The 15,707-nt window shown below is 38.9% G+C and overlaps 2 protein-coding genes across 14 annotated transcripts in view; one reads left to right on the forward strand and one right to left on the reverse strand.

Annotated features, from left to right (window-relative positions):
- Positions 1 to 13,813, reverse strand: part of LOC111253430 (uncharacterized) — a 440,857-nt gene extending 427,044 nt beyond the window's left edge. For 5 of the 8 annotated variants that reach the window (XR_015330102.1, XR_002674647.2, XR_015330101.1 and 2 more), the window contains exon 1: positions 13,692 to 13,786. Coding sequence is in view for 4 of the 8 variants with exons in the window: in XM_022812789.2 (XP_022668524.2) it covers positions 13,692 to 13,771 (80 nt within the window). In the remaining 4 variants the exon portion in view is untranslated. Of the gene's footprint in view, positions 1 to 13,691 lie in introns of all 8 variants that reach the window. The other 3 variants (XR_015330103.1, XM_086992731.1, XM_022812791.2) reach the window with 2 other exon arrangements.
- Positions 2,628 to 6,273, forward strand: LOC111253431 (uncharacterized). 6 transcript variants are annotated; one of them, XM_086992787.1, is made up of 7 exons: positions 2,674 to 2,814; positions 3,037 to 3,221; positions 3,630 to 3,701; positions 3,878 to 4,042; positions 4,838 to 4,948; positions 5,436 to 5,559; positions 6,121 to 6,273. In XM_086992787.1, the coding sequence occupies exons 3-6, from the start codon at positions 3,682 to 3,684 to the stop codon at positions 5,509 to 5,511; spliced, it is 372 nt and encodes a 123-aa protein (XP_086848913.1). In that variant the 5' UTR covers positions 2,674 to 2,814; positions 3,037 to 3,221; positions 3,630 to 3,681; the 3' UTR covers positions 5,512 to 5,559; positions 6,121 to 6,273. The 6 variants fall into 6 exon arrangements, 3 of the variants coding, with proteins under 3 accessions (XP_022668530.1, XP_022668532.1, XP_086848913.1); XR_015330169.1 differs by lacking the exon at positions 3,037 to 3,221 and having other exon boundaries at positions 2,628 to 2,814; positions 5,436 to 5,875; positions 6,125 to 6,273; XR_002674649.2 differs by lacking the exon at positions 3,037 to 3,221 and having other exon boundaries at positions 2,628 to 2,814; positions 5,436 to 5,868.
- Positions 13,814 to 15,707: the final 1,894 nt, after the last annotated feature.

Genomic DNA, 15,707 nt, shown 5'->3' on the forward strand with positions numbered 1-15,707 from the left:
TTCATTTAAAGTGAGATAGTAGAATTAGTATTCAAGGCTTCATTTAAAGTGAGATAGTAGAATTAGTATTCAGTATAAGACGTAGTACAGTGAGAAGCTTACTTACGAAAGAAATGTACGTTTAAATAAAGAACGCCAATGATGTAGATAAATTGCCAAAAAATGATAACAGAACATAATTTCTTATAGTAGCTAAGAAATAATAATGTTATGAACATTACCATAGAAATGAAAAGACTGCACCGCTATATAGTTTGTCGTTCTTTTATTTACTATTTCTAAGTGTGATTATTTCTGAAATATCATAAAAGTATTTATATTGATTGCCCTGTTGAAAAAGTATTTATAGACCAAAATTGATAAATAATTTATATATACGCCATTTTCGGGGCCATTATGCTCAAGCTATTTCTTATAAAGTGAGTATTAAATAGCAATATCAATTTATCAAATGTAAATGTTATTCAGTCTATTTTTAGATGATCTATTTTTGCTTTTTGATTAATTTTTTTCCTTCATTTGTTAGCAGAAATTAATCGAACCCCCGTTTTGATTTAGCTCAAAGAGAATTAGTTTCAGGTTTTAATATTGAATATAGAGAACTAGAATTTGCTTATAAATTAGAAGAATTAGAAGAAATTAGGAGAATATAATTTTTGGCTGATAATAACTTTATAATTTTACACATTTTATTTATGAGAGGATGCGGTTTTTTTGCCGGATGATTTTCTGCCATCTTTCTGTCCCCCATTCTGTGGTCTTATATATCTTCTATATTCCATGCATTTCCAAGGATTCCGGACTGAAGATAGCGTAATCTTTAGATTCTTCTATTGGAGCTAAATTAACACCATTAAGGAAGTTCTGCAAAAACTAAAACGGATGGTGATGGCATGATCTTGCAAGCTTTCTGGTCGCCAGTTTCGGTCGATATTTTTTAAGAGCCTGCCTGCTATGATCTTATTAGTCTTTTACAGCGGGTGTCTATGTCAGTCAATGCTTTGCCAGGCGATAGGAGCTCATAATGACACTTCAAATGGTTTAGAACGGTCTGGTGGTAAATGTTTCGTTGCTTGGCGATGCCATAGCCACTCACACGTTGATCTTGCTCGGCTTCCGCAATAATTTAATCAATTTTAGCGCATCGATTACCATACAAATATCACAATATATATGACCTTAAAGCCATCTAGCTGGAAAAAAAACGCTCATTACGTTTTCAGCAAATAAATAGATAATTTCACATATATATATATATATTCCGCAGATGGTCTGCATTATTGTATTTTTCGCTTAGATTTACATATTGTTACGCCTGGATTGTACGTACATAAGCAACCCCTGCTAGTCTACATTTTGTACGCTTTTTTAGGTTTAAAATGAAAAAAAAAAAACTAAAGTGTTCAAACGCGTAAGTTAACGACGAACTAACTGCTAGATTAGTGTCACTGCTTCAAAACAAGCACATTTTTCTGATGTCCACCACAGAATCGTTAGAATGTCTTTGCTATACCGCTCTTTGCCTAATCTTACTAACTCGTACCTCCTTATGTTTGTTCACAACTTTCTTGAGCTCGACTGGAGCCTTCATCATTTATCGTCATTAATATTGTTTCGTGCTGGCTTCCAAGCGTACCCTTTCCTCACTGTTTACTCGATGTAAGTATACTTCAAGGACTTCACGCCAACCCTGCGTCGGCATCACCTCTGCCATCATCAAGCGGACTATTACCATAGTCGTTATTTTTGCTAAACTAATTATTAGTTTTTTTTTTCATTTGGGAATTCGTAATACTGACACTGTTCGCACGCAGCGTATCATTTCCGTTCGCCGGCAATCATAAACAGTTGCGTGTTACGTCGAGGTACTGTGTACGTTCGTTCCGTGCTCTAATGCCGCCGGGTGGTTTGTCGACATCGAGGACGTCGTCCAAAACGATCAATCTTAAATTGCAATTGGAAACACTTACCAAACAAAACGGACCCGGTGACCAGCGCTAGACGGCTGGCCGCTTGTTGAAAGGCTTGCACACGGACGATGCTGCCGTTGCGCCTTACGTGAATAAACCAGACGTACGTTCTCGGTCACAACTTCGTTCCGATAGAAAGACATGAGATAAAACGACAAACGAAAATATTGATTTACACGACTAGGCGATTTCTGGATTGGCAGTAGGGACGTCGTTATTTAGCTTGCAATTTCTTTACTGTTGTAACATTTGGGCGTATGCATCTTTTAATATAGATACGTTTTTTGACGTTTTGTGCATAGACGATCGCGGTAACAGTAAGCACGATTGCATTGGCTAAATCCTAATTTTTGGGAAAACCAAAGTATGTTTATTCTCTGTAACTTGACGTCACAGACATGTGTGTTTTAAGCCAGCCGTCAGTATATATAAACGCGAATTGGCTTAAGCTCAATAGAAAACAGCTCAGTCGAAGGGGTGGACTCGTAAAGGTCCACAATATGGCGTGTATGTCCTCGTTTTTTGCTCTTTTCACGTGCTTTAAATGGCGCACATCGTAGGAAACTTGCACCTCAATATGTGACCGCCAAAGTAGTCATATCGACGAGCACTTGATCAGCCTCGATCGTAACGCCGTGCAATTTGGATGTCTTCAAAATGTATTTGTGCATTCACGTTACACGTAAACACTCAGAAACTGCTGGCAGCCGTTAACATCAACAACACGTACAGCGTCTCCAGGCCTAAAGTTTCTATTCTGTGTATGTCGCAAGTTCCTTGAGCGTGCTTATACCGAGTAGAAGAGAATGATGATTTCGGGGCCAAGCTGTTCAACGCCAAATAAGTAAACAGTTACTAATGCCTTGTGTTTATTATTTTGTTAACCGTACTTAGTTAGAAGAATAGATTTAACTTCAAAATCGAGTAAAATTTATGCCTTTGACGAGGCAGAGTTTTTTGAAAGAGTTAGATAGAGTTGTGGTCAAGGTAAAGTCACGTAGGGCTCTGCTGTGGCGACGACTTCAGAGGATGCCCATCTAACAGACACTTCGGAACAATGTCGAAGGGGCTTACTCCAATGCTGCGTGGACTGGTGGAAACCTCTGCGTCCGTAACAGCGTTCAGGCTATATACACTTATTCGGGATGTTATGATCACGTTCCGGTGGTTCAGTCGTGCATCTTAGAGGTGGGAATGTTCACTAGCTCCGCTCGATACTACGAATCCATCCATCCATCCATCCAGCAAGCGGTATAAGCCAATTTTTGCTTCTTTACACCTGAATCAGCCTCGAAACAAAAAACGACCGACCTGTAGCAGTTATATTCACTTACCTCTACTATAAAATAATGCGCAGCAACAATAGGTGCTATTTGCTTGGGAAAACGTACGCACTAGTGGCAACGCGTCACAATATCGCGATACCCCGCAGCCTGGAAACTCTAGATTAAATCAAGTTGACCCAGACGCATCCATGCAACCGTAATACTTTTCAAAAAGAAGTTGAATTTTCACTCAGCCGTATAGGTCACTGTTACGCAATGGTTCAAAAAACTATGAAGCTTCATGAGTATAAGACGTCCTAGGAAGTCGGCATTTAACAACAGCCAGTCAAATGGATACTCGTCTTACCATAATTTACATTCATTTGACCCTTAGCGCTGATGATGTGGCTACCCGTCAATTCCTTGATGACAACCTATTCGATCGCATGGCACGCTCTACTCAGAGGTAATTTAACGTGAGCCATTTCTTTTTTCGATTAGCACGTGTGTACACCGTCCAAATTAGACACGATATAGTTAAACTAGCCTGCCTATTTAATTGTCAAGTTCTGACCCAAAGTTTGTTCACAGAAAGAGGTCAAGCGACTTACGCTTTTAACTGTAACCGTATATCTAACACAGAATCGAGCAGTTAAGCAAGCAGATAACGCCAACGTCACATTTACTGTCCCAAGTGTGGCGCGAGGCCGTACAACCACCTTGCTTAGAGTTTTCGAGTCGGGCTTGTGAAAACCAGATGTTAGCACCAGCGATCGCGGCAATCGAGAAGGTAGCGCCAAAGACCAGGTGAGTCCGAATTGGCTAATTTGAGACACTGAAAATCGGTCACATTCGATCAGAAATGATCGGAATTGAATCGGCTTTGCCTGGACACGTTCGATAGTCACAAACATTTCTTAAGTTCCGGGGTACAGAGTGTGACATTGACTTTCAGCGTGACTGCAAGCTAACGATGTAGTTAACAACAACTGACCAGACCCATGCCTCTCTAATTCTTATATAAAATTATCTCCATGGCCAGATAATATTCAGGAGAAGCAGTGGGTTAACATATGCTTCATCTGTTTCTGCTCAGTAAAAGGGTTTTCATATAAATCAGTATAGGCTTTCAGCAAAGCTGTACGTGTTGCGAAGGGTCCTCTCGGATTCTCTGATCCATCCACGATGGTAATCTCAAATGTAGAATAGTTTCGGCTATAAAAAAACTAGCCGTAGACGTCATACACATGCAGAATTCCTACAGTTTTCATGTTACGCATCAAAGATCGGGCGGTTGTGCGGTACGACTTCAAATCCGATAGGCTTTCTAGGCTCGCCAAACGCAGTTTTACTGGAACCCGCTGAGCGCGTTCAGTGGTTGAATTATGTCATCGCGGCGCATCTCGTCGAGTGCAAGTTTATTGTAGGTCATAAAGGAGTGTATATAATTGATAAATAACAGAATAATCGGAATCGTTAAATGCAAAATGTTTGGCTAACTTTATTCTAGGTATGATGGGCACTCTGCTAAGTTTAGAAAGCGTCTCTCTATACGTTAGTCAGCTCGCTTAGGACTAGTGTTTTTTCTGCTTGCATTTCCAGGTTTGAAGCTCCACCACTCTATACGCCACTGTTTAGCGATGCCCTCATTCCTCAAAAGACTTCATTGTCTACAATCCACACCCCACCGGATACTGAACGTTGTCCGGGAAGGTTATTTTCTGTTGATATGAGCTTTCGTGATTTACGAGTACTTGCTACAAGACGAAATTAGACAAAATAAGCTTATTGACTTAGCTAAAATCAGGTCGAATTTTAATCTTTGTCAACCCAAAGTGTTCTACTTGCCGTCTTCTAACTACTAATTACGACAATGTGTTGTGTAAGCTAGCGTAAAAATGGCCATGTACATCTTTTGTAAAGTGTATTTGAAATATTGGCCAGTCAACTTGTTAGAAGACCACAGTAGACACATTTCCAAGAGGTGTTGATCTATCAAACGACCACTTAAGAAGCCCTATGGGCAGAACCAAGTAGAACATATAAAGTTATTAATTTAACCACATCATTACGCCATGTGGTAACTAACTAGAATATAGTGCCATATAGCGTTATTGTCGTTATTGATGACAATTTAGAAATTTTCGTAACGCAAAATCAAAGCTTCACTAGCGTCTTGTTTAATCGAACTCTATTTCAGACGACTGTTCGACGACGCGTCAACAAACACACCCCCCCACGATACCGCTATCCTCACTGCCAGCCCCACTTCATGAATCCATTCCTGGAAAAGTAAACACATCAGAAGGTCAACGATTATGGTGGTAGGCACCCACGAACTAATCCTACACCGATTCATTAAATATCCGGAGTGATATTTCTTTATATGTTAATTAATAGAGTGACTGAAATTCGTCTGAATGAATCTAAACGACTGCATTGATAGACAATTGGCTTTCACAACAAAACGCGGCCTGCTTATGCCCGGATTTGAGCCCACGTCATCTTCACTGTATGGACAAGTACATTATCACCACGCTATTAGACGGAACCAGAAAACCGAAATCTACGACATAACAACGAAGGGACACAAGCAGACGATTTTTCAGCTTGTGCAAAAACACTCTACTCTGGTACAAGGTCACATGTAGCTTTAAATGCAGTTCATTCGTATTACTCAAAGTTACACAGTCCCATTGCTAAGTGGAAAAGCCCGTATATGCCTTTTGTTAGTACTACTATTATTAGCATAAAATTGTTCCAACTACTTCGATTGTTATGATTAGGTAGATATTCCCACGATCACTTCAATCTTTTGCCGTTTAGTGGAACCTGGAAAATAGATTGTTATTAAGTAACTGACTCCGCTAATGATCCTTTGTCAGACAGGTGCGAGCACGCGATCATTTGGAAGTAACTCCCTAGGTGCATTACCATGGTCTCTTCAGAACGCCAACACCTGACAACATCCCGAGCCGATTAATCTTTTAAACTCTTGAAAAATCATTCTTAACATATAACGGTAGCGAGTTATTACATTTTGCGTTCTTATTTTTTAACCTATGCCGCCTTTTTTTTAAAGTATACTTGCGTACTTTAAATCATTGTGCTGGTAATTCTGAATTATGTTCACTGTAGGATATTTGCAAGCGTTTTTGTTGAGTAGTGGTCAAAACATAGGAGGTGCTCCAGTATACACTTGTCGGTTATGGCTTAGGCAGTGCACGAACTGGCATCCACATCAAACTATACCGATGTCAAGCTTCGTCGGCCTTTTCCCTCTAGTGATGAGTCTGAATAGAAAGATGCTTCAAGTCTTTTCAAGTACGCCTATCTGTTATGCGACCTGTTCACTGTCAACGGCGTTCAATTTCACGTCCGTGCGGCACGCAACTTCGATCTTCTTGTTCTTTCAACTTTGACTTGTAGTTGACATAGATTTGGCCTTTTTTTTTACGGCGTGCGCGTTACCGTACCATATCCCGTTCAGTTACGTCTCAGCCCACTAGTGGACGGATTGAAAACTGACCCGTCGGAAAAAAGTTCGTATTTGGGTTGCAAAAATGGTACAGCTTCGAAGGAGTGTAAAGGAGCCAGTAACCTTGTTTACATTGACAATTGCAATAGTTGTATGTTTACGACTTATGTTTCTAAATAGTAGGACCTGTGCTGCCATCTAGTTGGCCGGCAGTTAGATAATGTCTCGCTCTGAAACTGACTCATTATAAAAATCGCGTCCATCTTTCGACGATCTCAGTTCCTAAATATATAAGATCGATATGCTAGAAAATAAAATCTAACAAATAACCTTTTCAATTGATTTCAATGGCAGCCAACAATATTTGCTATTATCTATTACATTCTACCCACGTTTATGTTAAAACTTTTGCTAGAGAATAATGTCGCCGGTTTGTTATGCCTCGTTTCGTACGATTTAGCTACGGCTTGAAACGCTGTTATCTCACCTGTAATTACGTTGAGCGTATTCAACACGCTCAACGTTCAATGTTTAGTAAATGAAATATTTTTCATTCTGATTCTATTATTACATACAAGCGCGTACTATGAATTTTGGGGTTACAAAAGCTTATTAGAAAAACTACGTTTTATATGTACTTGGCTAGAAAGCAAAGATTGAATCGTATCAGCATAATCTTAGATGAAGACAATTGTCACATCTTAGAGATCTTGGTTAGGCTGGAATCACGTAACCTAGCTTGAAACCACCAGCATTGAGGCACTGGCCGCCCCCATGAGAACACAACATACTATGCCATTTGAAAAATCTTTTTTCTTCAGCTTCCCTTCATGGTAAAAAGATTTTCTACAAGCATGCAGATACGAAAATTTCACAAGCGCAATCAGAGTATCAAACCTAGATCGCTTTTTTTTCCGGGAACTGCTGCAAATATGAGACCATTGGTCAACAGCAGTATCGGACTTAAAACTCGAAATATTTATTCATAGAGATTTATAATTTTCCTCAAAATTTAGGTTGACCATCGTAAGTAGCCCACTTTCTTTCGACCCCAGAAAAGTGGTTCGCCTTTTTTTATCCTGACTAGCGGGATCGATACAATGTATTTAAGTTTGTCGATTTATTACAAAATATTGGCAATAAATGTCAGCAAGATCACTTGTAATGAAAAGCTTCATTCGTTGGTTGTCCGTTAGATAAATTTGCCTTGCCATTAAACTAACGGCGTTTCCTTTATGTTCACGATAATGTTTTTCATTGTATACTAATTTCACAATTAAGCAAACCAATAATAAAAATAAGTAGGCCTAACCCAAGAGTCATTAATACCAGCTAATAAACACGGCGTCAAACTAACAAGCAACAGAAATCTTTTTGGTACGCGGTTTTTGGGATCTTGATGACTTTTCGGTTACCGCGCCAAAATTTAAAAGGCATCGTCGCAAATGCATTATTTACCCATCTTTGCGGTTTTAAGCAAATCTCTCGCCCGGATTTTGTGGTAACCACTAAAATTTGGCTCGCTGTAGTATGCTACATCTATGAGCTTACCACCCGAAGATAAACAAATCGAAAATAGCGTAAAGAAAAGTTTATATATATATGATAACTTTTCTTTACGCTATTTTTTTTTTTAAATAATATATAATTAATTTTTGTAACAGAACATGTTAAATAGATACCGACGCCTCTTATATATGATGCTTAATAATAATAGTACTACTATTATTGTGGTTGTTGATTTTTCTGTGGTGTGAATACAGCCGGCTTCAGGCACTTGCCATATGTCCAACTTGGCCTTTCGGTGTTTGATTCGTAGGCTTATAGTAAATTTTTAAGTTGCTCTTTTTTCCAGTGCAAATCGCTTCGCGTTAAATGAACCGATATGGGACAACTAAGCTGATTAGGTCGAAAAAAAAGCGGCGTTACTTCCATTACATGAAGGCAACAAGAAATTGGTTAAAGTTTTACATTTTCCGATTATGTTTCTGCAAGATAATTTACATTAATAACTGAACTAATGGGTCGACACGTAATCTACTACCTTCTCTAATATTTACTTTGTATGAAGATCAATTTGCGATGTTACGCGTGGCTGCGAAGGAACGGTTTGGGTTGTACGTTCGTAGTATTATAGTACACTCATAGAGCATTTTAAAACGGTATATCCAGGTCTAGTCCTTCTAGCGTTAAGAAACGTGTCTGGCAGCTAAGTTGTCAATATCTCGTGTGTGCATAATAAAAAATGTGTGTGGGTGATATCGCTACCCAGTCTAATTAGAGAACCCCGCCTACAAATAAGAATGAACTTTGTTAATTAATTTACATACTTTATGAAGACATCGCAAGTCTTCATAAAGTCTTCAAGAACCTGAAACAGTACAATGCGCCTCTTTGTGGGTCCGTCACATTTGCCCTTTAGTTAAGCTTTAAAAACGATCATCGATGCAAATGCACCGTGACATCACATGCTATTCCCCAGTCTGCAGTGTAGGAACGTTCTAAGCAAATGTCATGTGATTTTTATGAGGAACAATCAAGTCGTATACAAAGAAACAAAAAAAAAAACGAGAAAGCTGACCACCAAAGTTTTTCTTACTACTTCGGTTGTGCCAGCGGAACTGTAAACGAGCACAAAGTTCACATAAGTATTTTCCTGAACATGGATACGTTTAGATACAGGTCACGGGTTGAAATTAACAAATGTTATACATTGAGAGATAAAGCTAGTTTTCGTGTCAGCAGCTTGTAGTTAATCAAAACCTTCTTAGCAATATGCCAGCAATTGATTCCAGAGCTACAGGCTCATTTACAATTAGGCTATGCCGCAGGATAAATTAAGTTCTCAGAATAAATTGGCTAAACTAACAAGTTCTGTTATTTTTTAATTAATTTTGCCACGAACGATGAAAAGAAGATAGGTTTTTTCTTAGCAAGGTAAAGATAGCTGATGATATGTCTTTATGCTTATGTAGCAATGATTGGACGATGGGTTAGGAAGCCGGAATCCTAGAAAAAGACTGATTCAAATATGAATCCTGCGCCTGAACATGGCTGCCTGATTACATAAGTAGTGAAATCCCCGCTGTACTGATTACCTCAACAGGCACAGAAGCCGTATGCCTTGTAAGATCCTCTATGCAGAACCCACCTTCCTTCTGTACTTTCTCCGACTAAGATATCATGATAAATTAAAACACGGAACCTAGTAGCCTAGGATTTCGAGTACACTGCTGTTTGAACGTAATTACAAATTAGAGCATTTTGTTAATACAATTCGTAATAGTACCGGCGTACTACTAAAATTACTTATTCCAAAATACGAGTATACAATATATAGCTTTTGTTTATTTTGTTGACTCAACTTGGAAATGCTCAATTATTGTTATAGGAACTTGTTTACGTGGTTCCGATACTATTTAGGTCTAACAGCTGCTAAAGTTGTCTTAGTTCTTTCTTTTTACTATCGCTTACACCGTTATAAAGGATGTATATCTTTCAATTAAGATTTTTTTAATTAATAAAATATATAATCGACCGTTTGTGTTTATATAGGAAAAATGTTTATTTATTGTATATTAAGAAAAATTATTACATTGCTATATAAAGGCAAGCGCTCACACTAAACATCAATCAATAACTAAGTATAAACAAGTATATGGATATATTTGTTAGAAATCAGCCAACTAAAATTAGGTGACCTATTATTACTACTCATAACTGGTTCAATAGAAAAATATGATCGCCAAAGCTATGACTAAAAAGGCTTGGGGAAATATTCAAGCAGAAAAGTAAGGGTTTCTGTGTAAAAGGCCCTAAAGTGATTTCGATGCATGTTTCTGCATAATTCGTTCTTTTTATAGAAACAGATCAATTTTTATATTTTAGTAAAACGGGACATAGGCCTCTTTGCACAAAGACCTTTCATATAAAGGCGGAAACAAGCAAATATGAAATAAAGAGATTGACGTTAAATAAATTTAACCGTCTAGATTTATTTGGCAGTCTATGTAAACCATCCTTGTGTCCTTTTTGTGTCTAAGGGAACGCATAGCATCTTATTATCAAGTTGCCATTGGCCTGATATATTTGCTGTATCAGGTTAACATGTGTCTAATGTTATCTCATATACTCTTCCTTTCTCTCCATTTTTAGGCAGGTGGGAGCTGCTGCAATGTCATAGCTTATTTATAGTTCTGTAATTTTTTCTACAACGCGTCCTTTAGGGATATTAATGCGCCTTGAGCAAGCGTCATTCATATTCAACCAACGTTTAGTGCCCATTTTCCTTGCCACCACCCTCCGCCCCGCTGTTTATCACTACCTGGTTCTTACGATACGGGCGCACAAAATATCTCAGGGCCAATTTTATATGTGTTTTTAGTGCGTGTAATTATAACAACTTGTATTTCTATTTAAAATGAATTTTTAACCCTATATACCAGCAGTCATTATGTCAAACATAGTTGTAAGCCTTGCAAACAACTCGTTCGCTCTTTATGTCTTTCTTCGCTAATACCAGATGTATAAATACTTTAAAACAGCTCAAACAGCTAAAAGCGAATCAAGCAAACGTACCGTTATGTACAGAGTACCTAAAACCTGATCTGTCTGATCGATACGCCTTTTTTCTTATAGACACTCTTTTTAAAGCTGTACTAGTGTTCATTGTCTTGACAAGCCTTGAAAAAATGCTTCAAAGCTTTCAGTGCTTAAAAAAGTGCCCATCGATGCCCATACAACAGAGACGCTTAGGAGCAACCGATACAATTCATTTAAACGTCTATCAACAATTTTGGGAGCATCTTTTTCTCTGCGAAACGAGGCCTATGAATGGCCTTATCGTTCGGCGGTAGCATTCAGCAAAGCCAAATGTTCGACAATTCGATTGGGAGTTTGAAAAAAACGAAGAAAACAAATCGCTGAAAATCAGACGATGACCGAGATCGCTCGAATAGAAAACGTAGATGGTGAAACCGATACACCATCGACGATCACTGAGAGTAGCAAGCGGCGCATATCTAAATCACCGAATAATCAATCCCCAGTCCTTGGCAAAAAGTCTGTGACGCCTGCACGTGGGGTCAGCAACCTCGCTCCTGCAACCCCCACACACGGATTGCCAATTCCTGTTGCGAAGTTAGATAATAGTCAGATAACTTTCTCACAAACTTTAAGTGGACTATCGCCACACTTCCGTGGTCGGCCATGTTACGTACTTAGTTCTGTAATTGTGGTGATAATGATTGTACTTTCAATTTTTGCTGTTATAGCTGCTCTTCTAGTATTTTTCACGAAGCCTGCGACTCAAGCCACAACGACAAAGGAGGTAATTGAACTTTTAACTTTAGTGGAGGCTTCGAAAGCCGCGCAACCAGCTACAGAGATTCACTTTAATCCTGCCGAACAGGAGACGTTTCCTAATTCTCTACAGTCCCCAACTACAGTGCAAGGTCGGTTTTCACCTACTGACGATTCTATGACCGATTCCTATTCGAATGACGCTAGCACTTTCACCGAGATTACGTTTTCGACTGATGAAAGCACCGAGGAACACAGTTCAGTGGATTTTCCCTGACGATCCTTTATCTACTAGCACTTATGCCACTCGCAAACGCCTCCGAAACGGTCTGCTTATAAACAACGTAATCTGAAAAGTTTATTTACATGCGATTTGGACGCAGGCGTTTAGGCTTAGCAACTGGCGTTCTGCTTGCAGTACTTGCGGGGTTTATTTGCTGACAGACTATTCAGTCGTAGAATGACTTCAGCAGGTTGACCGATCGCCGATTTAGTAATTAATACTAAGTGCTTTAATTACAGAGCTTAAAAATACGTGCGAACGGCACATGGTTCACTGAGGTTATCAGATAGATGCTTTCATGCGGATGCACACCAAGGACATGTTTTGATTTTCCCAAGGTCCCCGCTGAAATGACGGAAGAGAACGAATTCATGGAAGACATTCAAGATGATCGTGGAATCTGTTTGCGAACGTTCCTCTAAAGGAAGCTGTGGACTACGCGTAAACAGTTGTCGAACCTGTTTATCGTAAGATTCTGTAGCGCGAATATCACGAACCGTCCAAATGAGTCCATCCACTTGCGTTTCTGCGGAATCACGTAATAGGCCTAAAAGTGGTGCCGTTGCTGTACTTCTAAATTTAGCTATTTAGCCGAATTAGAAAACTGACATATTAGCAAAAGGATGACTTGTTCTGTGCGAAGAAGAGGAAATGCCCCAAGGCAAATACATAAACACATGCACTTAAAGGTGAATTCTCAACTCCATTGTAGAGGCGCAACAGTTCGAGAGTCACGAAATCTAAAAGAAGCTGTTTGAGCCAAATGAGCAAGACACACGGCGTCTAGAAACCAGACATTGAAAAGCAATCCGGAAGTGTTTGTTTTTGCCATAGGCTACATGATCTTACCAAAGTGGAACATTAGATCGAGTTGAAATCTGTAGGAACCCTATGATGGCAAATGGCTGTTCATCGGAAGTCTAAAGAATCTAAAGAAACCTCAATGAATCACACTAAATGTAGAATTACGATTTACTGAACTTCGCTTCAACTGCAGAAGGATAAAAAAAAAAGTACAAATAACACCTTATTAGTAGAAAAAGCACATAGAATTTGGCATATTATCTGGCGTTTGTTCGATGGACATATACGATCATTTCTTTTACCACTTTGGAATAAATTTCTTAATAGCGATGTAGGCGATTTTGACTCACCTAACAGTCGATAGTTTCAATGACTTTTTCGTACTTCTGTATACGCATATGTTTCCATACATAACATCAACAACGTTCAATGCTCGGTTAATAATAGGCGTACATACAAGTTTGATAGATCTATAATATATAGCATCTATTATGATGATGAATCTCTATAACCTTAGTAAGTTGGCCAGTTATGGTGTGTGACTTTATCCATTGAGTAGTTGTTCGAATTTAATGGTTTGCGGGACGTACGTTTGCGGCGTCGATCGTTGGAAAGCAAAAAACAAGATCTGGGTCGCCGGACACGCTGACTTCTTACCAATAACCCCCATTGGACTGGAACAGTTTTTCATTAATAACGGGAGTGGGCCGCCATCCGTCGCCGTGCACACGCAATCTCAATCGATACTTGGACAATGCCGACTTGTACTGTGGTAGTCATATATATATACGTTGCATAGCCTGTGAAGAAGGGCCTTGAAACTGAGATATTTTTAACGAAGAGAATTTCGAATATTTCGAAAATAGCCTCTCTACCAATCACGCACAACAAATATACGCGTGTGAATACGAGTTTTTTGACAGTTTAAGAGTAGTTCAGCTTTAAAGTAACAGGGTAACCTGTGACTGACTGTAATAAAGAGCGAGTTTAACTGTGCTCCTTAATATATTCTCTAATAATTATTATAAATTAGACCATAGGGCGTTTTAATATGACTTAGCAAAAAACTATTCAAATAATCACTGTAGTCGTCGTTGTAGTTACTGCATTTTTGCCGTTTTGAATCGATAGCTTTTTATTTTATATTAGATATTAATTTTTTTTTTATATTATTTATATTATATATTAATATTTTCAAGTATCGCAATGATGCTAGGAGATTAGAATTAAATTTTATAGTTTAGTTTGTTCTATAATGTAATCATTTCCGTATCCCGACTAGTATAACGACCGCAAGATGACAGCTCTTCAATCTTCAAAACGTTTTTCTTTGAACTATCTGCTGATCTATTGCCCGCTTTGTATGTGTATGTTGAAACTATGAAACTAGACAATGTGTAGTAATAATGAAAAGTTTTTTTAGTCGTATAAGCCAATCAAAATAATAGCGCGTTTAGGCTCGTTTCCCGCATAGGTTCAGCGGGATTATGAACTCCCAGCAGTTTTAACGACGTTGTCTATGGAATAAATATTCAAATTTTTCTTATACGTATCTATATAAAACTGGCCCAAACTACGAATCAAACATCAGTTTCATAAGGTCTCGTTGCAGCTTGTCATATTCTTATTTTTGCCCATAGATACAAACTATCCTCCAGAGTGTCATAAGAAACTGGGCATTTAACAGAAATTGCAACTAATTCATGTGTAGCTACCGAGCTACACGATATGGGACCCATTATAAATCAAGAACCATATTGTTATGTTTTTTTCTGTTCTTCATAATTCCCTACGTAATGATCTGCTTAGCAACAAGAACAACCAATATACTTTAAGAGAAAGCCGACGTGATTACAGGTTGAGTTCGTATGAATACGCTTACGTGCCATAGGACAACAACTGCGTTCGATAGGAATGACTAGACAGGACACAATGCAGAATTACCCAGGCTCATATAGGCAGATACATTCCTGATTGAAAACGTTGTGTTCCGTGAAGCTAATCTTAGCTTATTTTCGTCACTGACAGACGGCTATCGTACTGCTTGTCAGAGCTGTGGCGTCGAATCCCGCGGATCGTATTGGAACCCACACCGGCTTACCAGCGCTGGCCAAAGAGGAACCTCACGTCTACACGTCACAAGATTACTGCCCAGAAATGCTCGTCCTGCCTGTATCAGTTGAATTCAACGTAGCGTCGTATAGCTAACTTTTACCTACCAAAATACCGTATTTGCCGTGAGCAAGTAGGACGAGTATACGGATCTCCAAGGGGCAGTCTAATCAAATACGCATTATGCACAATAAGTTTACATTGAATATGACCGAAAACTCTACACAAGTCCGCAAATTCGGCAGCCTGTGCGATGGTTATGTCCCAGACCAATTTATGATATAGACAACAAAGACGTCTAACTTATGTGGATGACGGCTACTATGCATTCGGGCGTTAGCAGCTTAGATTCACCCTGAGAGCAACTTTATTTCGGGAAGTTGGGAAAGATAATAGTAAGAGATCGTATTGAATGTATCGCCAGACCCCACTTTATTGGTAGCATTCAATGGTAGCACAGTGAGTGCGAGCGATCAAGGTCGAAGATATAGTCG

Source organism: Varroa destructor, unplaced genomic scaffold (genome assembly GCF_002443255.2).
Source record: "Varroa destructor unplaced genomic scaffold, Vdes_3.0 BEIS01000006.1, whole genome shotgun sequence".
In the NCBI taxonomy this organism is placed as follows: domain Eukaryota; kingdom Metazoa; phylum Arthropoda; class Arachnida; order Mesostigmata; family Varroidae; genus Varroa; species Varroa destructor.

What these genes read in the sequence shown, in the direction of transcription:
- LOC111253431 (XM_022812795.2), top strand. Translation starts at nt 2,777, where the DNA reads ATGATGATTTCGGGGCCAAGCTGTTCAACGCCAAATAA. An exon ending in AGCTGTTCAACGCCAAATAA is followed by an intron (nt 2,815 to 3,629) that starts GTAAACAGTTAC and finishes TTTGACCCTTAG; the next exon opens with CGCTGATGATGTGGCTACCC. An exon ending in AAGGTAGCGCCAAAGACCAG is followed by an intron (nt 4,043 to 4,837) that starts GTGAGTCCGAAT and finishes TTGCATTTCCAG; the next exon opens with GTTTGAAGCTCCACCACTCT.